General features: G+C 53.0%; 1 protein-coding gene across 1 annotated transcript in view; it reads left to right on the top strand.

Annotated features, from left to right (window-relative positions):
• Window positions 1–24,913, top strand: part of BICRA (BRD4 interacting chromatin remodeling complex associated protein) — a 74,123-nt gene that overhangs the window by 37,696 nt on the left and 11,514 nt on the right. Inside the window, exons 2-7 of the mRNA XM_069551091.1 lie at window positions 12,809–12,909; window positions 14,809–14,854; window positions 14,953–14,995; window positions 17,065–17,130; window positions 18,993–20,957; window positions 21,488–21,664. Coding sequence (XP_069407192.1) covers window positions 14,814–14,854; window positions 14,953–14,995; window positions 17,065–17,130; window positions 18,993–20,957; window positions 21,488–21,664 — 2,292 coding nt within the window. The 5' untranslated portion in view covers window positions 12,809–12,909; window positions 14,809–14,813. The remainder of the gene's footprint in view (window positions 1–12,808; window positions 12,910–14,808; window positions 14,855–14,952; window positions 14,996–17,064; window positions 17,131–18,992; window positions 20,958–21,487; window positions 21,665–24,913) is intronic.

A 24,913-nucleotide genomic window follows, 5' to 3' on the forward strand; every position in this document is an offset into this window, starting at 1 on the left:
GTTTGATCCCTGGGTCGGGAAGATCTCCTGGAAGAGGGCGTGGCGCCCCACTCCAGTGTTCTTGCCTGGAGGGACGCTACTTTTGAGTAAGCCCTGGAGGAGGGTGGGATCTTCCCTGGTGACTCAGCTGTAAGGAATCAGCCTACCAGTAAAGGAGACACAGGAGACTCATGTTTGATGCCTGGGTTGGGACGATCCCTTGGGGGAGGAAATGGCAACCCACTCCAGAATTCTTGTCTAGGAAATCCCATGGGCAGAGGAGCCTGCTGGGCTACAGTCCATAGGGTCGGAAGAGAGTCGGACACAACTTAGCAACTAAACAACAACAACAGAGGAAGGTGCAGACATTTGTTAAGAAACAGGATGAAGTGTGGCTTCTTGAAGCCAGGACTGTAAACTCGTGGCTGGCTCAGGATCTGCCCACCCGGCTCCCCACCCCTTCCTGGCGTGGGCCTCTGGCTCGCCCTTCTCAGGACTCTCCTGAATTTCTGCCTCAGTCATCATGTGGGAGAAATCAGGCCATGATTTGGAAGGCTCCCTCCAAGTTCGGGGAGAAAAGAGTTTCTGCTGGGGAAAGGAAGGGAGGTCATGCCAGCAGATGGCCAGATTCCCAGCATTTTCATGGGCACCGGAAATGGGGCAGGGCCATGTCCTGGAAGGCAGTCCAAGGCTTCCACAGAATCTGGGTTCAAACCCCAGCGCTTGCTGTTACCACTGGATAGCTTTTAGTTTGTGTGCATTCGGCTGCAAGTAACAGTTGATCTGATGAGCGATGGTGGGAATATTCCTCTCGTTTTCTTTTACCCATTTTTAATTTATTTTTGTAACATTCTTTTTGTTTATTTACTGTCGCCGGGTCTCAGTTGAGGCACGTGGGATCTTGGTTGCATCATGCAGGACTTTTTATCCGGGCTCTCTAGCAGTGGCTCTCGAGCTTCTGTAGTTGTGTGCGGGCTTAGCTGCTCTGCAGCGTTTGGGATCTTAGTTCCCTGACCAGGGATTGAATCCACGTCCCAATGCAAGGCAGATTTTTAACCACTGGACCATCAGGGAAGTCCCTAACCCAGTTTTTAATATTTGCCTTTTTGAAATGATTAGGACATTGGCTGAAAAACCAAATATTATTTCTGAAAAACTTGCAGCGGAATGTCTCCTCCCATTTGTCCCCATCTGCAGGTCCCCCATCCTAGTTTTTTGCTAGAGGATCAGGTTTTACTAGAGGATCAGGCCCATGAGGGACATCTCCGGGTAAAGAGTAAATGTGTTATAACCTTGATAATTATTTCCCTATATGGTCGATTCTTGTTCCCTCGTGCTGTTTTTGCAAATTCATCTACCTGCTGACATTTCTCTGTAAGCCCCAAATCAGCACTCATAATGCTTTCCTGATCGCTTGCAGACATGTGCAGAGCAGATGAAAGTCTTGAGTTGTCCCGTATGCCTGTTCCTAGCTGAGATAGACCGTGGCGACACTGTCTTCTTGTTTCAGCTCTTCCGTCGCAGACAAGTGGCTTTTTCTTGATCTGTTTAGGGCCACATTTTTCACATTTGGGGGGCTCTTCGTTGGTGATTCATTTCATTGAAATGCCCCAAGCATCGTGCTGAAGTGTTGGCTCGTGGCCCTAAGCTCCAGAAGTCTGTGGTGTGTCTCAGATGAGCTTCATTCCGGTGCGAGTTACAGTGCTGCTGGTTATGAGTTCAATGTGAATGAATCAGCAGTATATATTAAATCAGGTGTCTTTAAACAGAAGCACTCGTAAAAACAAGGTTATGTATTGATCGGTCGATGAAAATGTTCGGACCAGAGGCTCTTAAAAACCTGTATTTCTCTCCGGAGCAATAGTTCCTTGTTCTCCAATTCAGTACTTGTGGCAACTCTGTAGAACGTAACTACCACAAATAACAAGAATTGATTGTGTGGGCTTTATTATTTTAACACACTAGTTGTGCTTTACTGGGATACAAATTAGATATAATAAAATGTACAAATCTTACGTGCACTGCTTGATGAATTTTGGCAAACATTACCTAGGAAACCATAACCCAGATCTAGCTGTAGACCATTTGCGTCATCCCAGAATATTTCCTTGCGGATCTTCCTGGTCAGTACTTAGCCCGCTCCCCTTCACCCCGCCCCCTTGAGGCAACTGCACCCCGATCTTTTTCCTGACAGTTTCACTAGAACTAGACTTAAAGAGGATCACACAGTGCCTTTTGTGCTTGGTTTCCTCTGCTTAGCATGGTGGATTTGAGATTCATCTATGACCTTGCCTGTATCAGTAGTTTATTCTCTTTCGTTAATAAGCTATATTCCGTTGCAGGGTTATAACACAGTTTGTTTATCCAGCTACCAGTCAACAGGCATCTGTGCTGTTTCCAATTTGGGGCTTTTGTTAATAAGGCAGCTAGGAAAATTTTTGTACAAATGTTTTTGTAGACATACTTTTTACATCCGCTTAGTCAATGCCTTGGACTGGAATTGCTGGGTTATAGAATAAGTGTTTAACCTTAGTTAATCAATGCTTTTAATTCTTTTCTGGAGCAAGACATGTAGTGGAAGGCCTTTCTAGGGATATTTGGCAGCTCAGTACTGCCTGGCCACTGGATCTGTCTCCGATTTGCTTGACCTTTCCCCCTCAGGAGTGCAAAATGGCTGCGCTAGCACCGGCCATTATCACCATGCTTCACATCAGCCTTTCAAGCAGGAAGGAGTAGGGGCAAATAATCTTCCCAATATAAGACTTTTTAAAAATCCAAATGTAAAACTCTTTCCCATGTCCATACTTAGCTGCAAACGAGGCTGTGAAAGGACGTTTCTGGCAAAGGGACAAAAGACCTGCACTCATTGTGAGCCATTCTCTTGGGCAGGTACATTGCTGAATGGAACCAAGTTCAAGTTCTGTTCACCAAGCTGTCAGACTGAGACTGGCTGTTGCATCCTCCTGAGCCTCGGAGAGGACCCTGTGAGGCCACTTTGTCAGGGGCCTGGACACTGGCCCAAAACTGGTGGCCTGTGTTCTGTATGAGAGCAAGAGCCCCAGAAGGAGAACTAAAGACACCCAAGCTTCTAGAGCAGTGATTACCCTGGGACCAGCAGCATCAGCATCACGAGGGAGCTTGTTAGAAATGCAAATTTTCAGTCCTCCGCCCCTAACCTTCAGGTTCTGAAATCCATTAAAAAAATAATAGTTCTGTTCATTTGTTTGGCCATGCTGGGTCCTCACTGCTGCGTGGGTTTTCCTCTGGCTGCGGAGAGCAGGGGCTCCTCGCTAGTTGTGCACAAGCTTCTCACTGTGGTGGCTTCTCTTGTTGCAGAGCTCAGGCTTAATTGCTCCGAGACACCTGGGGCCTTCCTGGGCCTTTCTGGGCCTTCCTGGATCAGGGATCGAACCTGTGTCTCCTGCATTGTCAGGCGGATTCTTTACCACTGAGCCACCAGGGAAGCCCCTCTGAAATGCATTCTTTATTTTAAAAGCCTTCCAGGTGGTTCTGGTGCCTGCCCACACGTTTAGGACCAAGTGGTCTAAAGCATGTGTGGATGCTGCAGGGGCTCTTGTTTCCCCTTCACTTCTCTTAGCTCCATTTTGGCCTGAGCTTGAAGCCTTCTCTCGTTGCCTGATGCCCTGGGTGACCCTGGTCCTGTCAAGGTAATCGCTGCTGGTGTTGCCTTCACACCCCACCCTGCCCCATTGCCCGTTCCATTCCTTCTCAGAGTTTCCTCTTGTTTTTTTATACACTAGTATTAAGAAGAAAAAAAAGCAAAAACCTTTTCGGATGCCTGATTTTCTTGGCAGGCCTGCAGCTGTATAGCTGCATTTAGAACAGCGGTGAATAGCAAAATGAAAAAGGAAGAACGTACAAAACATTTCTAGTGTGTAACTACCTGTGTAAACGAGGCTTTTAGGAGCTAGACACCAGTCGCTTTATGAGCAATCCAAGTTTTATAGGGCGCGCTTTTATGTTGTTAAACTCATTCAGTGATTTGAGAACTCTAAAGGTCACTGAAAATAAAGCTGGTGTCGACTTTAATTGCTCTCCAAATAGCTTTCTTTCTCTCCCCCCAAAAGGGTGGGAGTAGGTGAGGAATCAACATTTCCCCTCCCTGTTTTTCTTTTCTGGCTTTGAAATTGACACAGCATGCCGGTGGCTACATATCTGGGGCCCAGTTTTCTCTTACTAGGTCTTTGCAGGGAATTGCAAAAGGTCTCTTCTGGGAGGGCACAGTCCCAAGAGTCTCCCTTGAGTGAATTAGGAAAAGTGAGTCCAAGTGTGGATGTAGCTCTTCTCTGAGTCTCACTGCTGTGAGCAGAGCCTCTGCTGGATTTCAGGCCCAACTTGTACCCTACTGGACTCCTTTGTGCAGTGAACAGCCTGCGCAACTGTACGTGGTGGTTGGTGCATACATATCCTGTGCCTACAGATGACAAGCATCTATCTTATAACAAGTTAGAATAACAGAAATTTATTCTCACAGTTCTGGAGGGCAGATGTTCAAAATCAAGGTATTGGCATGCTCTCTCTGAAGGCCCTGGGGAAGAATCCTTTGTCTTTTCCTGTTTCTGGTGGCTCTGGGTGGTCTGGGGCTTGAGGCGGCATCACTCTGTTCTCTACGTCCACATTCATGGGAAATTCTCTTTCTGTATCTTCCGTCTGTTAAAAGGTCACTGGTCGGGAAGTCCCTGATGCGTCAGTGCTTAGGACTCTGTGCTCCCACAGCAGGGGCACAGGTTCAGTCCCTGGTCGGGGACCTAAGATCCCGAGTGCCGCGTGACGCGGCCAAAAACAGTCTTCGGTTGGTGGATTCGGGGCTCACAGATAATTTAGGATGATCTCGTCTTGAGATCCTTCACCTAATCACAGAGCCTTTTCTTCCCAAATCAGGAAGGCCAGCTTCACAGATTTGGGGTCATGGATATCTTTTTAGGGGGACTACCATTCAGTGCACTACAGATGCCTTAGAAATGCATCCTGAGGGAATTCTCTGGTGGTTCAGTGGTTAGGACTCTTGCACTCTTGCTGCTGAGGGCCTGGGTTCCATCCCTGGTTGGGGAGCTAAAACATTTTACGAGCTGTGTGGCATGGTCAAAAAAAAAAAAAAAATGCATCCTAGGAGCATGACCTCTCGGCATTGTGGTATGTTGAGTCCAGCGTGGAATGCCCGTCGGGGAATCACCCAGTCTGTGTGTGACCCAGGTGTGGGGAAAGTGCTATGACTTCTGTGTGGCGTTTCAGGAAAGTGTCGGGGAAGAGCACCCCAGTGGGTGCCTGGAGGAAGGTGGGGGACCTATGAAGACATTGCAGGAAGTACACCCATGGCAGGGTGGACAGGGGATAGCCAGCCAGGCAGCCACCGCTCTGTAGTTCCCACGATCTCGGGAGCCTGCCATCCTGGTACCTGGGCGTTCTTGGGCAAGTCACCTAGTCCTTTGTGCAGCCTCAGTTTCCTCAGCTGTGGAATGGGTACAAGGACACTGGCACCTGCCGTGTAGGATTGTTGTTTAGGCTGCAGTGAGGTGAGATGAAGCACTGAGAACAGCACCTGGCCCGTGGTGAACCCTGGGCAAACCTTGGTCATGGTGACGAAGAGGACGACAAAGCAGGAAGTGGTGGTGACCAAGGGCAGAGGGCACAGACCTGCACCACCTCAAACGCCTGAACTTCCAGACTCCAGCCAGCTGAGCAAGTTTCCTTAGCAGGGGGTTGGTCTTGTGGTTGGGCAGGTTGGGGCTGGTGGCTGGTGAGATGGGGGCTGGCACGCGTGAGCAGAGGCCAGTGAGACCCTAGCTAGTGGAGGAGGCGGCACTATATGGTCGTCTGTGTGTAGTTTCATTGGCATCTTTACCTGTGGCCTTGCCTCTGTGAAGGTGTATCTCTGTCTGTCCACAGCTGTATCTCAGCACCCAGCCTGGACCAGGAATACAGGACACTTGCCCATCAGTGGGTGAATGGCTGGATGCGGCAGGCAGTGGTGATATTTAGAGTTCACAACAAGCAGCATGGATGCCAGGCAGGCAGTGTCCAGGATGGTGCCAGGGGAGGGGCCTGCAGGCTCCCTGCTGTGCTGGGCCATGGGGGTATCTCAGGTGGTTCTGAGCAGGCAGGTGAGGTTCTGGGGGTCGGGGCAGCATTTAGTTACCAACCAGTAAGGAAGTGCTTGAATATTTTAGAAACAGAGCAGCCAGCTGTTACCCTGCATGTCAAAGCAGGCTGGTGGGATGGACAGATGGAAAGAGAGACAATGAGACTTAGATCTGGGCAGGAATAGTGGCCTTGGAAAGGAGGAGATAGAGTGGAGAGATTCGGGAGGCAGAATGGATAAGACTTGGGTGAGTCGGAGGTGTGAGGTCATGGCTGTTCCTTTGTCCCTAGAGAGGGCTGTATCAGTTAGCTGCTGCCATGTAACAAACAACCCCCAACCTTTAGAGGTTGTTAGTGCTGTTTAACAAATTATCCCAAAGCTTAAGGGGAAAAATTGTACTGTGCTCATGAGTTTTATGGGCCAGGAATAGTGAGTCTCTGCTCCAAGACGTCTAAGTTCTTAGCTGAGAAGACCTAAAGGCTAGGGGCTGAAGGCTCCTTCACACACATGCTTAGCGCCTGGGCTGGGATGACTGGAAAATACGACTGTCAACCAGAGCACCTACTTGTGGTCTCTCCGTGCGCCTAGCTTAGGCCTCCCCATAGCGTGGCCTCCCCAGAGCAGCCAGAATTCCATTAAAGTAGCTTAGGGCTTCTAGGGTAAATGTCCTGATGGACACAGCAGAAACTGTGAATTGGCTTTAAGAAGTCACACAGTGGCACTTCTGTTTCACTGTCCTGGTTGAAGTAGTCACAAACTTTGCTTAATTCAGGGGGACTAACAAGGTGGAATATCATGAGGGATTGGAGACATTACTGCAGCCATCTTTGAAAAACACGATGTGCCACAGTAGGTCAAAACAAAACCGTGATCCCAATGGTTGGAACTTGGCCTGGGCACCTCTAGTTATTTCTCTCTTATTTCTCTGTGGTCAGCTGTAGGTCAGCTATGTGGTTCTGCTTCGACAGCTTGGCTGCCTGTGAACTGGAATCATGGTGGTGAAGGCATTTGTCTCTTGTCCTCCAGAAGGCTAACCTGGATTTCTTTACATGTCAGCTGGGCAAAGAATAGGCTCAGAAATACACACCGTCACTTCCGCTACATCCTGTTGGCCAAGGCAAGCCAAAAGGCCAGCCCAAGGTCAAGGGTTGGTTAATAGACTCCATCTCTTGATAGGAGGCCCTGATAAGACCAGGGGGAGAAAAGTTTCTGGCTGCTTTTGCAGTCAACCACAGTAGTCTTTATTTTTTTCAGATCCCCTTACCATCAGCCCTCTCCCATTTTGCTGGGCCTCTCTTCTCAGTGGATTCAGAGTACAGTCCTTGACTCATGGAAGGCTGCGAGAGTCCTTGTGATGGGTTGCAAAGATACCTAGAAGTACTAACTCATTTGTGTTAGGTTGTGTTTGACTGCAAACAATGGAAACTTAATAGTGGCTTAAACTGTTAGGATTAAGCAGTCTAGAGGCAGGCAAGCCATGAGGAGTTTTTAAAAACCTAGTCTTTTTCTCTCCTCTCATCCGTTATTCTCTACAGGTAGGCTTATTAGCCTCAGGTTTATTGCCTCGTGGCAGCAAAATGGCTGCCACAGCGCCAGTCTTCTCAACTATATTCAAAATGAGAAATGACTTTCTCCCTAGAGAAGCTCTATCTTGATATTCTGGAAGAAAAACTTTCTCAAATTCTGTCTTCGCCGAAAGACTCATTGAGCAGAACCCAATTCTATACACTTTGCTTTTTACTTATTTGCAAAACTGTGACTACTCTGGCTGCAAGGAAGCCTTGGAAAGTGAATGTCTCATAAAGGGATAGCAGCTGTTTTGGCCACAACCTACAGTAGGGAATATGTACACACACACACACACACACACACACAGACACACATAATTGAAACCAGTGTCCACTGAAACCCTGTGTGATGCCTCTTAATATTTTCTATTCTATCCCAAGCCATTTGATTCTATACTCTAACTTAAAAGCGATCCCTGGTCACAACCTGCTAATTGGATTTCACAACCCTCAAAGGCGTGACCCATAGTTTGAAAAAGACTGACTCAGAACAGCCTTTGTTTACATCTTGGAGCTGGCAAGTGTTACCCCGAGATTGGGCTTCCGTGAGCAGGACAAGGAGGGCTAGGGAAATGGTGTTTGGAAAACCAACAGCTAGACTTTGCCATATCCTCTTCTCTGCCTATCACTTCCCATCAGCAAATGATAGGGTTCCATTGACTTTCTTTTTTATGACTTGCAAATAACCCGAGGGTTAGTAGCATTCCTATCGGGAAATTAAAATAAGCCTGTTTATGGAGCTTCACGGGGACTTTGAATTCTGTGTCCTGCTCAGCACCCTGGCTTCAGCACAGCTCCTGATGACAACGCAAAACTCCGAAGGCATTCCAAGTGCCGGAGGAATTCACGCGATTTTCTGGAAGGACACTTTGTCATTGTTGCGTCATGGCTGTTCTCTTGAGCTGGTTGTGGTTTTGCAGGCCTGGCTTCTCATGCTTTTTATAGCCCGATGCTGGAGAATGAGGTTCTTCGGAATCACAGGGCCTGGGTTCAGAGTCTGGTCCCACGGTGTGATTTGGGGCAAATGTCCTGACCCCTGTGAGCCTCAGTTTCCTGCGCTGTGAAATGGGAAACATTCCTCCTGTCTCCCTGGAGACTGGGAGGAGTCTATATGGAGTTAGCACAAGGCCTGATACCGAGGAAGCACTGGGGTTGGGGAGGTGCTCTTCCAAGATGTATCAGTCAGCTTTGACTGAGTGATGTGCAGTAACAAGTGAGCCCCGGATTTCAGTGGCTGACAGCAGCGAATGCTCCTCTCTTGCTCATGTGTCCAAGCTTTGAGGGTTGGCTGTGGCCCTATCCATGTGTCCACATCGTGCTGGGACTCAAGTGGAACCATACAGTGGCTTTTCAAGCTTCTGCTCTGCAGGAGTGGAAGACGTCCTCTTGCTGTGGATATTTTGGGTTTGCAGCTTTGCATGCTAATTGTGTGTCCCCTGCCCCAGTCTCCCGATCTTTTTTTTTAAAAAGCTTTTTGAGTATCTGTGTGACATTGGGCATCCATTGTCATCCCTGGTTAAGAACCACTAAGCATCATCTTCCCCAAGGTCAAGGGCTGGAGGATCTCATTGCTCATTACAGGATCCTCAGTTCTCCCCGACACAGAACGGACAACGAATAAATGCCCTTTTCACCAGGCTGCTCTTTAAACGAATGAATGGGTTTGTTTTAACTGTCCCTGCAAATTCATTCATTCATCCCACAAATATTTAGAGAGTTCCTTCCATGTGCCGTGTCCTGTGTGGACTCTGAGCATTCCACAAGGAACAAAAGAGACAAAAATCCCTGTAGTCAGAGGGTTGACGTTTTTGTAGGGGAGACAGACAGTAAACAGTCAGAGAGTCACATGATTTTTGATGCTCAAGTATTTTCAAAGTAAAAAATTTTCGTTGCGGACAATTGCAAATGTGCACAAAGCAGAGAGAATAGTAAAACTTGAACTGCATCAACCAGCGCTTTACCGATCTTCCACCACTCTGACAGACCAGCCCTGTCCAAGGGGGCTTCCTGCCACCACAGGAATGTTCTAGATCTGTGCTGTTTCACGTGGTAGCCACCAGCCACGTGTGGCAGATGAGCCCATGAAATGTGGTGGGGGTGACCGTGGACTCAGTGTTTTCATTTCCTTTGCGCTTTTAATGTGAATCTGTTTTATTGGAAACTTGCATATTCCTGATTGTCCTCTCTTTTTTCCATCCTTTTATTGTGGTTAAAACACATGTAACAAAAGTGACCGTGGCAGCCATATCTAAGTGTACAAGTCAGCGGCATCAAGTGTGTGTGCACGGTGGTGCCACCATCACCCCCGTCCTTCTCTCACACTCGCTGCATCTTCCAGAACTGAGATGATACCCACTAAGCAACCAGTCCTCGCTTCTCTCCACCCCACCCCCCAGTCCCTGGCAGACTGCACTCTCCTTCCTGTCTCTCCATCATGAGTGGAATAAGATGGTATCCTTGACTTTTTGTCACTGGCTGACTTCACTTGGCACAAAGTCATCTATGCCGTCCCTTCAGCCTTTCCTCCCTGAATGATAATTCTGTTTTAAACAGATGCCACGATTGGCTTATCCATTCATCTGTTGACGGATACCTGGGTGGTTGTACCTCTCGGCTCTTGGGAATCATGAACAGGGCTGCATAAATATGTCCTTCCAGACCCCACTTTCAATTCTTTTCTGTTATATATATCCAGAAGTGGGCTTGCTGGGTCATATGCTAATTCTATTTTTGATCTTTTGAGGAACCACCAAAGTGTTTTCCACAGCAGCTGCATCATTTTACGTTCCCACCAGCAGGGCGCAAGGGTTCCAGTTTCTCCAGGTCCTCAGCGACACTTGTTAATTTTTGAATTTTTGCTCGTCACCTTTTAATAGGAGTGAGGCAGCATCTGTGATTTCGATAGCATTGCCCTAATGTTTGGTGGTGGTGATCATCTTTTTGTGTGCTTATGACCGTTTGTATGTCGTCTTGGGACAAATACCTACCCCAGTCCTTTGCCATAATTTCATTTCAGCAGCTTGAACTTAAATGTATGTAGTCACGCGTGGCTAATTGGGTACTGTTTTGAACCGCATAGGGACAATATGCCTCTGAATTCACACAACTGGGTTATTCTGAACTTAAGTCACAGTCGTTTTTTCATGTCACCTCTACGTATTTTAGGATGTATTTCTGAAAGGTAAAGACTCTCAGTGAAAAGAAAGAGAATACGACGCCATTGTTACACACCTAGAATCCACCCCTTCTTTCTTTTCCTTCCTTCCTTCGCTGGTCTTTGTTGCTGCCAAGGGCCTACTCCAGTTGGGGTGTGTGGGTTTCTCATTGCAGAGCACGGGCTCTAGCAAAGGCTGCAGTGCTGAGTTGCAGCTTGCGGTCTCTAGAGCCCAGGCTCAGTGGTTGCAGGGGTATGCTGGGTTTTCCTGGATCGGGGATCGAACCCGCGTCTCCTGCACTGGCCGGCGGGTTCTTTACCACTGAGCCACCAGGGAAGCCCTGAGCTATAGATTTTTAACCCCCGTATAACTGATGCCCCATCGCAGTGCAGGATCTGTCCTCTCCCCGGAAAGCCCCCCTCACCCATTGCGCAGCTGTCACCATCAAAATGAAAACGCGGAGATGACAGATTCTCACAGCCTGGCGCCTCCTGCTGGACATTCACCCGCAGGTCCCACTTGGAGAGCTCCGTTCAGGAAATACCCGCCTCCTGGCTCTCCTTCTGGTCCGAGGTTTGCAGAACTTGGGCCACACCCGAAGCTCGGGGCAGGGAGGAGGGGTGGGGGGGGACCCACGTGGAGCAGGCGGCTCTCACGAAGCCGCTGCGGGCGCTTGGGATCACTTCCGGGCCAGGGCAGTGCCCCTGCAGCCTAGATGGGCCAGAACTCCATGTTCCAGGGTCCTGTGACAGAGGCTTTCTAGACCTTTCCGGGGGTCTGGGACTCTCCATCAAAAGGAGCAGCAGTTCCCATCCCTCCTGTCTGTTCCATCCACTCGCCCTTATCGCGTCTTTGGATCTGAACTATCCCAGGCATTCACAAAATGCTAACAAAGGCTTGTCACCCAGCTTTGTCTTATCTTGACACTGTGGCCATGTTTGCTTCACATTTTGAAGAGAAACAGCATGATGAGAGGGCTGTCTGTGGGATTGTGGTTAAGGGCGGGGACTCTGCAGTCAGCCTGCCTTGGCTCAGATCCCAGCCTGGCCGCTGACCACTGCAGGCATCTGGGGGTGGCGTATGGCTCACCATTCGGAGCCTCGCTGTCCTCATCTGCAGAATGGGGCTAAGCAGAGCACCCGCCTCGTAGGGAGTCCAAGATGGTGACACGGAGGAAACACGCAGAGTACTTAAAATCAGCAGCTGTCATCACCATCATCATGTCAGGTCAACCCTCAGTGTTCGTGGATTCCATATTTTGCTAATCCACCCACCCGCTGACGTCAATAAGCCCCAAATCAGTATGGGGCTTTCCCAGTCACGTGCAGAGTCGTGAAGTGTTTGAGTCTCTCGGTGCACATCCCCCCAGCGGAGGTGGAACATGGTGACCCTCTGCCTCCTCAGTTCAGCTGTCAAGAAGCATCCTCCTTAGGGCCCTGCTGTTTTGCGCTTCTGTGCTTTTTGTAAGTGGTTTTGCTGTTACACATGGCCCCTCCTGCACAGAGGTGAAAAGCCACCCAGTGCTCGTAAGCGCAGGAAGGCTGCAGTGAGCTCTATGGAGAAAGCACGTGGGAGATGAACAGTTATACCTGAGTTACAGCGCTGTTGGCCACAAGCCCAGTGTGAGCAATTCACCGATTTATATTCAACAAGGTGTCTTTAAACAGAAACACACATAGCCAAGGTGGTGTGTTGTTGGGTTGATGAGAATGGGGCCAGAGGCTGGCAGGAAGCTAACCCTGTATTTCCTCAGGGCCGATGGCTCAGAAGTGCCGGTGGATTAAGCCGTACGGTGTTGCGTGCTGTTGCGTGAGTGTGTATATGTACATATGCAGTGCGGGTAGATACAGGGCGGTCTTGTCTGCACTTACCACGCGTGTGATCATGTGCGGCGTTGTTTCCTGTGGTTTGTACACTTGGGTTTGACCTCTCCTCTCTCTGGCTGCATCTTTCTCCTTTTCACTGACGGTCCCACTCACAGCCTCTCTCTCCCTCTCTCTCCACAGCTGGCCCCCGAAAGGACACTCCCCAAGTCCCCAGCTGGGGGCCCCGCGTAGACCTGGAGTGGACACCCCCTCCTTCCCTTCATGATTCGTTTGTAGCGCAGGTAACCAGCCAAGCGTGAGCTCATTCCCAGAGGGGCTGTGGTCCCCCACCTCCTCCACGGAAGGGACGGTCCTCCTTGACTTAGCCGCAACCTTCAGCTCCACCCTTCCCAACCTGGGGCCCCGGGGTCATTCGGGCCAGCCCCCTGCCTCCTCGCCATCTACAGGAGAAGCAGGATCTCCCTCCCACATCCCCCTCTTCTCCAGGTGCTCTGCAGGTCTTGCCAGCTTGCTCCCTGGCCAGGCCTTGCCCACTGTGGGCTGGTTAGGAAGGGCAGGGGCTCGTTGGCAGCAGAGCTGGTGGCGTGGGAAGAAGGAAGCGTGGGTGGGGGCGGGGATGTGAAGCCAGAGAGAGTATGTTGTACCAACGCCTGGTGCAGCCAGAGCCTTGGAAGGGAAAGGCCCCTCTGCGGTCCGTGCCCAGGGCCAGCTCTAGAGGGGAGGGTGATTGGCATGTGAGGCCCTGAAGATGGATGTTTCTGTTCTAGACTGGCCTTGTAACCCGGGGCCCGTGAAATGTGTACGTGTGTGCATATGTGTGTGCATGTCCCATGCAGAAGTACGCGTAACGTATCTGGCCCACATGCGTGTTTCTGGCCAGAGGGTCTTTTTGCTTTCATCAGACCCTCCAAGGCACAGTTCAGAGAAGACCCTAAACTGGTGATGCGGGCTTCCTCCCGAGGCTGTCACAGAGCCGTTGAGGTTACTGGGGGTTGGAGTGGCGATTGCGAAGTTCAGAGGATCTGTCAAGAGTGAGGAATCATGACCCAGCTGAGGGCACAAGTGAGATTTTGTGTGTTTTGAGGTGTAGGGAGGGGTAGATCCTCCTCAGTGAGTTCAGGACCACTCCTGCTCTCCCTACCAAAACAAAAAAAAGAGAGGGTGAGAAGTCCACGGCTCTGGGCTGGGGTTGTGTGTGATTTCTCGGGTCCTGTCTGCATCGTTGGGAGGGAAGGATGTGTGGGCAGATGGATGGATCAGTTGGATGTGTTTGGAAGACAGGAGAGATGGACCGTGAGGCGGAAGTTTGGCAAGATGGGTACTTGGAAGCCTGGTGGGATGTTTGGAGCAATGGGAGGTTAGGTGAGGGTTGGGGGGATGGCAAACACAGAGAACTTCAGTTTTTTCGCTATAAAATGGGACACACAGTACCCTTCCCCATGGGGATTGAACAAGCTAACATTAGTGAAATGCTTGGGACAGTGCCTGGCGGGCACGTGATAAGCCCGGGCCAAATGTTAGCCGTCCTCATCCTCATCGCTCTGACGGGCTCAGCCGGGCTCCGGCGGCTGCTCTGACGCCAAGCGCCCACCCTCTGGGTCCCTGTCCCTCTCTTTCCCTCCGTGAGAACTGCACTGCATGTGTCTTCCACGGGGACCCAGAACCTGAGCCCCTTCATGCCTTCCCCCCGACCCAGTCGCGTGTAGGACAAGCCCCCCAACGCCCGCACTGGGCCAGCCCTGCCCTCAGGAGGCAGACACAAGCTCGGGGGCCAGATCTCTGTGAGCCAGGAGACGGAGAACCACAGCCTCTGCTCTTGCATTAACTCCTCTGCGAAGCTGGGGGGCGGCAAGACCCACTTCGAGGGGTTCCCTGGGGATTAACTGCGTTAGCGTGTGTGAAGCACTTGGCACGGGGCCCACACGTGATCAGGGCTCACTTAGTCAGGACTGACGTCATCGTTGTCATCACCGGATGCTGGGGGGACAGAGGGAGGAGGAAAAGGCAGCCGTGTCTCTCTGGTCAGAGCTGCTGGTGGGGAGGGTCCTGCCTCGCCCCCCCACCGTCCATGCCCACAGACTCCAGGGGTCTGGGCCCCCAAGAAATGGTCCTTGTGGGGAGGGTCCTGGCCCGCTGCCACCATCTAACCTGTCGCCCTCTTCCTGCCCTGCCCCATCCAGTGGCGATGGATGATGAGGATGGGAGATGCTTACTAGACGTGATTTGGTGAGTAGTGGGATTCCCGTCCCCCCTTCCCCCCCTCACTCTCCCTCCTCTCCCCTGTCCCTCATCTCCTCAAGTGTCTCTCCCCTTCTCTCTTTCAGTGACCCTCAGGCCCTCAATGACTTCTTACATGGATCCGAGAAGGTGAGTGCTGGGCAGGGCGAGGCATCCCCCAGGGCAGCAGGGTGCTGTGAGTCAAGCCCCCCACCACCACACTGAGTAGACATCTGCCTTCCAGGAGCCAGGCCCCAAGCTCACGGCGAAGAGGGAAAGAGACGGCAAATCCCTGCCCTCACGCCATACACATTTCCTGGGTAAACAAGCAACCAGTGACTAATAAAGGCAGTGGTGGAAAGCACCACGCCGGGCAGCAGAAGAAATAGCAACATCACTTTTGCACCACAAAGGAGGATCCGAAGAAAATGAATGGGAGGTGGGGGGCAAGGGCAGGGGCTTCGTTAGCTGCAGTGGGCAGAGAGGTGACATTGAGGGTGAAGCTGAAGGACCAAAGGGAGGCACCCACTGTGCTCTGACCAGGGGGAGAGCAGGTGGGAAGGCGGGAAAGTCCGACCCGTTCCAGGAACAGAAAGAAGGCCAGTGGGGCCAGGATGAAAGGTAAACTAGTAGGTGGGGAGACTGGAGTGGACAAAAATCCCCAGGTCATGCAGAGCCTAGAGGAGCTTGACTGGGGAGTTTGGACTTTATTCTGAATGTGACAGGCAGCTCCGACAGTTTATTAAGCAGCCACATGGCATATTCTATTTGCACTCCGGAGAATGGAACACAGCGGGGACGAGGGGACATCTGTTGAGCCACAAGGGGTTGTATCCGTTACCTAGGGCTGCATAACAAGTTATCCCAATGCGTTGTGGCTTCTACTGACTTCTAATAACATTTGTTAGAGCTCTCAGTTTCTGGGGATTGGGAATGGAGGAGCAGCCGGGGTGTCTATCTTGCAGTCTCCCCTGAGTAGCATTCAGGATGTTGGTTGGAGTCATTGTCATCTGGGGGCTTGCCTGGGGCTGGGGGGCCTGCTTCCGCTCCTGTGCCTGTTAGATGGAGGCCTCAGCTTCTCGCCACGTGGGCCTCTCCAGAGGATTGCTTGAGCATCCTCATGACGTGGCAGCTGGTTTGCCCAAGCAAGTGACCCAGGGGAGAGAGCCAGGAGGAAGCTGAGCGCCTCTTATGACCTAGTCTCCGAAGTCACACTGCATTCACTGGAAGCGAGTCACCATGCCCACCCACACTCTCAGAGAGGGAAAAGAGCTCCACTCCTCAAGGGGATGTATCGAATAATTTGTGGAGCAAAGGCAAGTGCAATGGGAGGATGGCGGCCTGGGCCCCAAGGCAGGCGGTGGAGGAGGTGCCTGGAAGGCAGCGTCACTCAACTTGACAGTGGATTAGATGGTGAAGAAGTGTCCAGACTGCCTCCTGGACTTGACCTGAGCAACCAAAAGGGTTGTACCATTCCCTGAGACTGGGAGTTTGGAGCAGACCCCAGAAGTCCGAGGGCAGCAGTTAGATATGTTGAATTGGCCAAAAAAATAGTTGGTTTGGATGTTTCTGTAAGATGTAATGAGAAAACCCAAATGAAGTTTTTGGCCAACCCCATACCAGTCTAGGGTTCTAGAAGGGGATCAGCTAGAAACTGGGGAGCTCGACTGTGGACAGTGGGCGCTTAAGGCCTGTTCTCGGCATTGAGGATAACTCCTGGAATGAGACCGGTCCCTGCCCTCCCAGACATGGGAGCAGCTCACACATCCGGCGCCCAGGGAACGCGGCTGTGCAGAGGAAGGACTGATTTCATAGGAAGGGACAGACGGGCACGTGTCGGGAGGAGGAGGCACGTGTGACAGGCCCTGCAGGATGTGTTACCAAAGAGGCAGAGGGTGAAGGCCCGGGGTGCTGCTTGGGTGAAGGTGCGGAGGCAGGATTCTAGAGTTCCAGGCAGGCATGTCGGGGAGCCTCGGACGTGGTGCTGGGGGCTCCTTAGGATTTAAACTTGCAGCCAAGCCCCTTCCTTTGGGGCCTCTTTTCTGGAGGTGGGGTTTCCCGTACCCCTCGAACCTCCCCCACCCCCTGCATCCCCCCCACCCCCACCTCGTCTTTGTCTTTGTGTCCGTGTAACACGAAATTGGTTTTTGTTCTAGCGTGTGGGCCGGCCCACTGCCCAGCTGACCTTTGACCTTGGGTGGGGGCGGGTCTTGTTGCAGCTCGACAGTGATGACCTCCTGGATAATCCCGGGGAGGCCCAAAGTGCCTTCTATGAAGGTCCTGGGGTAAGTGGCCACGGGGGCTCGAGGAGGGTGGTGGGCAGGACGCCCGTGGTAGCAGCCAGTGGGAGAGGGTTGGAGGGCGTCTCACTTATTCCCTGAGGCACTTTTTGCCCCTCCAGTGAGGGGCTGGGGCGTAGTCACTGAGAGCAGAGTGGGGTGCAGGTGAGGCTGAGGCTGCCAGATACCTTCCCTACCTCCAGGCTGTGCCTCAGAGAAGGAGGTGCGGTTCCTGGGTCCCTGGCCTTAGGGATCAGCTGCTATAGCGCTGGCATGGAGGCTGAGGCTGGCCCCTGAGGATGGGGACAGGGGCATCTTGGGGGTCTTGTCCTGGCTCAGCCGGGGAAGAGGATCCACTGATACAGACCTCCGTCTCTGCCTGAAAGTGAGAGCAGGGATGATGAGCAAAGCCCAAAGCGGGGCACGCAGTGGGCATCTACATTATTGAGCACCTCCTGCGTGCCAGGCCGCTCCGTCCTCTTCCCCTTCTGTGGCCTCTCCCTTCCCCTCTTCTCTCCCTACCCCGCCCCCTCCTTCGTCATCATAACTGTCATTTACAGAACACTTATCATATGCTAGACCCTTTACGGTAATTTTCATTTAATCCTTACAACCACCGTAATAACACATTCCAAACAATTGATCTGGCGTAACATACCTGCCTAAATCCAGAGCCCAGCAAATAATAGTACTCTCATGTTATTACACTTACAGGTCGGTTAGGGTATGCGTTATTCTTATCCACACCGCCCTGTCTTAATTTAACCTATAAGGACCCTGGTCAGGTTCTTAGCACCTCACGTGCATGATGTCAGTAAATGTCACAACCGTCCCAGGAGGCACGTTTGGTTATAGCCATTTAGCAGTTAGGAGCTCAGAACCCCCTGGTCTTTGGTTGGGGGCTGAGCTGGAGCCTGTCTCGCCAGGCAGTGCCCCCTGCTTGGCAGCGGGGTGACCCCCTCCCAGTCTAGGGGGCAAGGAGGGAGCATTGCCCACCTCCCTGGGCTGTTACTAACAGCAGCGACCTAGACAGTAATAGTGATGCCAGCAGCAGTGATGGACGGTGTTTCTCGGGTGCCAGGTACTGCTCTGAGCCGTCCACGTGGCGTGAACTCGGAATCTTTTTAACAGTTTTGACCCATTATCAGTGGGTATTCCATGCTGCTAGCGTACTCATTACTTATGGAATATTTGCTCAAAAACGCATACATGTATTGATCGTACATTCGTGACCTGGATCACCATCCAGAAAGCACTTAAGAAACCTCAGACTCACAGTGCTTGGCACCAGGCAAGGCTGCTGCTGCTCCTGCGTTTAACAGAACCATGATCCTGGATCCAAAACTTTTGGGGCAGGCTTGTGGGATTCGGGGTTTTTCAGATGCTGGAAAGGCAGTGCTGACTACGTGTGTGCTGCGTGTAATGTAACACGCTCACTTTTCTGTGGTCACACCGAGGGCGAGTCCTGTTGCGTGACTGAATGACGCCTTTCCCTCTGAGCATCAGTTGCATTCTGGTCAGGGCTTTCCAGCCTGAAGTTCTCAAAACATTCACGGTTTTCAGAGCCTTTGGGGTTTTGGAATTGCAGAAGAGCATCATGGGCCTGTATGGCTGTTTAGAAAATGGTTTTTGTTACCTTCTGCTGATGTGCACAGATGGGGGAAAAAACAGGCCGGATTAAGCCAGCCCTGGGGTGCCCAGCTCAGCCCTGGCGAAGCTGGGATTTGAACCCAGGTCCAGCCACTTCTTGTAGAAGGTTCTTTCTTTCCCTGCTGCCCTGACATCAGGTACCCTTGGCTTCAGCTGTGTCCTGGGCCTGGCCCCTTGCTAACCTGGGCTCTCTTCTCCCTCACCTTCCCCGTCTCCAGCTCCACGTGCAAGAAGCCTCTGGCAACCATTTGAACCCAGAGCCCAGCCAGCCGGCCCCCAGTGTGGACCTCGACTTCCTGGAAGATGACATCCTGGACTCGCCCGCGGCCGGGGGCGGCGGCGGGGGCGCGGGGGGTGCCGACCAGCCCTGCGACATTCTCCAGCAGAGCCTCCAGGAGGCCAACATCACCGAGCAGACACTTGAGGCGGAGGCCGAGCTGGACCTGGGCCCCTTCCAGCTGCCCACCCTGCAGCCCGCGGACGGTGGGGCCGGTCCGGCGGGGGCCGGAGGGGCTGCTGCCGTGGCCACGGGACCCCAGGCACTCTTCTCGGGGGGTGCCGACCTGCTGGGGCTGCAGGCCCCGCCCACCGTGCTGACCCACCAGGCCCTGGTGCCACCGCAGGACGTGGTCAGCAAAGCCTTGAGCGTCCAGCCCTTCCTGCAGCCTGTGGGCCTGGGCAACGTGACCCTGCAGCCGATCCCGGGCCTCCAGGGCCTGCCCAACGGCAGCCCTGGGGGTGCCGCAGCAGCCACGCTCGGCCTGGCCCCCATCCAGGTGGTCGGCCAACCCGTCATGGCTCTCAACCCACCCACCTCCCAGCTCCTGGCCAAGCAGGTGCCCGTCAGCGGCTACCTGGCCTCAGCGGCTGGCCCTTCGGAGCCAGTGACCCTGGCATCAGCCGGCGTCTCACCCCAGGGGGCCGGCCTGGTCCTCCAGAAGAACCTCCCTGCCGCTGTGGCCACCACGCTCAATGGGAACTCGGTGTTCGGAGGGGCGGGAGCTGCCCCGGCGGCGGCCAGTGGGGCGCCCTCAGGACAGCCGCTGGCAGTGGCCCCCGGCCTGGGCACATCGCCACTGGTTCAAGCGCCCAATGTCATTCTGCACCGCACGCCCACGCCCATCCAGCCCAAGCCTGCTGGCGTGCTGCCCCCCAAGCTCTACCAGCTGACCCCCAAGCCGTTCGCCCCCGCGGGCGCCACGCTCACCATCCAGGGCGAGGCTGGGGCCCTCCCGCAGCCACCCAAGGCTCCCCAGAACCTGACTTTCATGGCGGCGGGCAAGGCTGGCCAGAACGTGGTGCTGTCGGGCTTCCCGGCACCTGCCCTGCAGGCCAACGTCTTCAAGCCGCCTCCGGCCACCACCACGGGGGCGGCCCCCCCGCAGCCCCCCGGGACGCTGAGCAAGCCCATGAGCGTGCACCTCCTGAACCAAGGCAGCAGCATCGTCATCCCCGCCCAGCACATGCTTCCAGGCCAGAACCAGTTCCTGCTGCCCGGCACGTCGGCGGTCCAGCTCCCCCAGCCGCTCTCAGCCCTGCCGGCCAACGTGGGTGGGCAGATCCTGGCAGCCGCGGCCCCCCATGCGGGCGGACAGCTCATCGCCAACCCCATCCTCACCAACCAGAACCTGGCGGGCCCGCTGAGCCTGGGCCCCGTGCTGGCCCCCCACTCGGGGGCCCACAGCGCCGCCCACATTCTCTCGGCCGCCCCCATCCAGGTGGGCCAGCCGGCGCTCTTCCAGATGCCCGTGTCTCTGGCCGCGGGCAGCCTGCCCACGCAGAGTCAGCCGGCCGCCGCCGGGCCGGCCGCCACCACCGTCCTCCAGGGGGTCACCCTGCCCCCCAGCGCCGTGGCCATGCTCAACACCTCCGATGGTCTGGTGCAGCCCGCCACCCCAGCCGCCGGGGAGGCCACACCTGTCCTCACGGTGCAGACAGCGCCCCAGGCGCCCCCCACGGTCAGCACCCCACTGCCTCTGGGCCTCCAGCAGCCGCAGCAACAACAGCAGCCGCCGCCACCACAGGCCCCGACCCCACAGGCCGCCGCCCCAGCTCAGGCCACCACCCCGCAGCCCAGCCCAGGCCTGGCGTCCAGCCCAGAGAAGATTGTCCTGGGGCAGCCTCCCTCTGCTGCCCCCACGGCTGTCCTCACTCAGGACTCCCTGCAGATGTTTCTGCCCCAGGTAACCAGGGCCGCCGGGGCAGGGGAAGGGGCCCGCGTGGAGGGGGGCCTGGAGCTGGAACCGGATGTGGTTGAAGCAGCAAGTGGGGAGGGGCCTGGGGGTCAGGAAGGGTGCCCAGAGCTGCCACCCCTGCCCCAGGTCGCTCAGAGGAGGTCCCAGGGGGACAGGGCCCAGCTGACTGACCAGGACAGAGAGAAAGGCTGCCCTCTTGCTGGAGGGTTGGAGAAGGGTCCAAGAGAGAAAGTGGGCGATACACGGATGGACAGACAGACAGACGGGGCGGGAGAGATGGATGCTGGGGTGGAGCCGGAAGATGACTCACAGAACTGAGGGGACTGAGCTACCCCAGGTCACGCCCTCTGGACCCTGGGGCTCCCAATCCCCTGACTTCGGCGTTTAGCCTCTGGGTGCCCCCCAACTGATTCCCACCACCCTCTTCTCCGGAGCACCTGCGGGGGCTGGGAGTCGGGGTGTGGAGGCCTCGGGTCTGTGGGGGTGGCCTCTGACCCACTGTGGGCTGCCCGTTGCAGGAGAGGAGCCAGCAGCCCCTCTCCACAGAGGGCCCCCACCTCTCCGTGCCCGCCTCGGTCATAGTCAGCGCCCCGCCTCCCGCCCAAGACCCAGCCCCGACCACCCCTGTCGCCAAAGGAACTGGCCTTGGCCCTCAGGCCCCCGACAGCCAGGCCTCCCCGGTGCCGGCCCCCCAGGTAGACGAACCCCAGCAGCCTCTGTCCCAGCGCAGACCAGCCCTGCCCCTCGCCCCGCCTCCCGCCCCCCCTCCACGCGCTCTCTGGCTGTCCTGCCTGCCTCTCTGTTTCGCTGGCTTGGGAAGCGGTGCTCCCCTTGGCTCCCCAGATGTTTCCCAAGGGCCGTGGATGCTTGAGACCACACTCTAGTCAGGGACGCATAGTTAGGTCCTAGAATGATCATTTTTCTGTCTGGATAAGTAGCTCACATTTCGAGGAAGACACTAAGAGGTCTAGATCCAAGCCTGGCTTTCCCTCCCCAAGAGTGTTTTTTTTCACTCCTTTCCCACGAAGAGACAAATAAAAAGACAATGGGGTTCTTTTCCTTACATTTTTACGAAAATGAAAGCAATACTCTACATGCATTCTGCACCTTATATCATTTAGAAGTTCATCTTGGGGACTGTACTTCACTCTTCTACATGATTGCATAGTATTCCATTGTGTGTGGGTGCTCCTTACGTAACCAGATATTGTTGTTGGGAATTTAGGTCACTTTTGGTCTTTAGCTCTCAGATGAGCAAGGCTGCAAAGTACAACTCTGTGCATATGTCTCTTTGTAGGATAGATTCTAAAAGGACATCACTAGGTCTGAGAGCATATGCATTTATAATTGTGACAAATATTGCCAAATTGCTCCCTGTAGAGTATAAGTTGGTTTAATGGATTATCTGTGGTTGATCAGTATATGATCTCTGGTTGTTTGCCCCCACCCTCAAGTGATATTGAACTTGGCCACTTGGGTAAGTAAAAAACAGTATCTTGTTCTAATTTGTATTTCTTTTACTGTAAATGAGGCTGGGCAGGTTTTTATAGATTTAGAGTTTTAGAGTTATTTGTGTTTTCTGTTCATACACGTGGCCATTTTCAAATTTGAGTTGCTGGTCATTTTCTTGTTGGTTTGTAGAAACTCTTTACATATTAGAGAAATAGACTTTGTCTCCTATGAGTCATCAGCACATCAGCATATGAGAGGTTAGGATGGGCCCCTTTTATTCTGGAGGTATAGATGTTGCACTTGTTCAGAAAGGATCCATGGGTAGGTAGATTAGGACAGGCAGAAGAGGAGGAAATAAGATGAACGAGGGCCAGGCAGCAGAAATCCGCTGCGCTTTGGCCGTCAATAGCCGTGATTTCACTCTCAGACTCTGCTACTCACCACGTGACTGGAAGCAGCCAGCTTCTTCATTACGTCAACTGTTGTTTAGGGAAAAGAGAATGCTAAGTATGTGCCAGGCCTTGTGCTAACCCTGGGCAAGTCCCTGTAACTGCTGAACCTCAGTTTCCTCATCTGGAAAATGGGGATAGTAGTTTCTTTATACATCTACTAGGACGAGTAACCGAGTTGCTATGTGCTTTGCACAGAATAAGCAGTCCAAAAATATTTGCTATTGTTATTATTACCTGGGGACTTCCTGGGTGGCTCGGTGGTAAAGAACCTGCCTGCCAGTGCAGGAGAGGCGAGTTCGATCCCTAGGTCAGGAAGAGCCTCTGAAGAAGGAAATGACAACCAACTCCAATATTCTTGTCTGGGAAATCCCGTGGACAGAGAGGAACCTGGCGGGCTTCAGTCCATGGGGATCACAAAAGAGTTGGACGTGGCTCAGCAACTCAACAACAAATGCTTGTTTTAGCTGTTGTATTTGTGGCATCAGGAGCGGGTCAGTCCAGAGGGACAGGGGGCCAAGATTTCCTCAGGTCATCTCTACACAGGGAGGAAAGGCAGGGGCCAGGGGCCGCCTGGACTGTGAGAGACTCAGGTTGAAAGTACTGTTTCTAGGGTGGTCAGACGTGGGCCTGGGTCCCTGGGGCAAGGGCAGTCCCCTCTCCCAGCCTTCCATCCTCAGCTGGAGCTCGGGGCTGGTAGGAGCCCTTCTTCTGAGTGCTGTGGTTGAGAGCCGGGGCAAGGCCCATATGTGATCTACACACACCCTGCAGGTGCTTGTCTGGACTTGCTCCTTGGGTGACCAACAGTACCAAGATGGTACCTCCCCCAAGCCCCTTAACCTCCCTGGGCCTCAACTTCCTGACCTGACAAATGGGTTTGAGGACAGTGGCTGTTGTGAGGAGTAAATGAATCAGTGTATGTAAAGTGCTTCAACAGGACCAACATGTCGGAAGTCCCGGAGCATGAGAGAGAAGCCCGGCGAACTTTCCATGAAGGGCTAGTAGTAAAGGTTTTAGGCTTTGCAGAACTGTCACTATAGCCTAGAAATGGCTCTAGATGAATGAATGAGCGTGGGTGGGCTCCCATAAAGCCTGAAATTTGAATCTCCTATCAGTGTCCCGAGTCAAAGAATATTCTTCTTCTCTGATTTCTTTTCAACCATTTAAAAGCGTAAAACTATTCTTAGCTTGCGGGCCGTCCAAAATGGTTGGGCCAAGCGGGCAGCAGGCCACATTTGGCTTCTGGGCCTTAGTCTGCCAGACCTTTTGAGATCTTTATTTTATTATTATGTAGATGTGCAAGACTTCACTTATTCAGTCCCCTATTGGTGAACACTTAAGGTATCCAGTCCCACAGAATCGCTAACGGACATTCCCGTCCATATTCTCATACCGGGCTTTGCACGTGCGTGAGAATGCTCATAGGGTGAATGTCTAAAAATAGAATTGCTGCATCGGAGGGTATCCAGTTGCCCCTCTGAATCTGCAGATTCTGCTCCGCTGGATTCAACCACCAGTGGATGGAAAATATTCGGGGGAAAATATTCCAGAAAGTTCCAAAAAGCACCATTTGAATATGCAGACAACTACTTCCATAGCATTGGCATTGTGCACGCGTCCGACTCTGTGCGACCCCATAGACTGTAGCTCGCCAGGCTCCTCTGTCCATGGTATTCTTCAGGCAAGAATACTGGAGTGGGTAGCCATGCCCTCCTCCAGGGGATCTTCCCAACCCAGGGACTGAATGCACGTCACTTATGTTTCTGGCATGGGCAGGTCGGTTCTTTACCACTAGCGCCATTTATTAGGTATCGTAGGTAATCTAGAGGTGATTTAAAATATACGAAAGGTTGTGCGTAGGTTATATGCAAATACTGCACCATTGGTATAAAAGACTTGAGCATCCTTGGATTTTAGTATCTGATGGGGTGAGCCCCTGTGGATATGGAGGGTTGACAGTACGCACTGCCCAAGCATGTTATGGACCAATCCAGCTGCTCCTTCATGAGGTTCCTGCTGGTAAAGGCCTCTGTCAGCCTCCTC

The sequence above is a fragment of the Ovis canadensis genome, chromosome 14 (genome assembly GCF_042477335.2).
Source record: "Ovis canadensis isolate MfBH-ARS-UI-01 breed Bighorn chromosome 14, ARS-UI_OviCan_v2, whole genome shotgun sequence".
NCBI classification, from domain to species: Eukaryota; Metazoa; Chordata; class Mammalia; order Artiodactyla; family Bovidae; genus Ovis; species Ovis canadensis.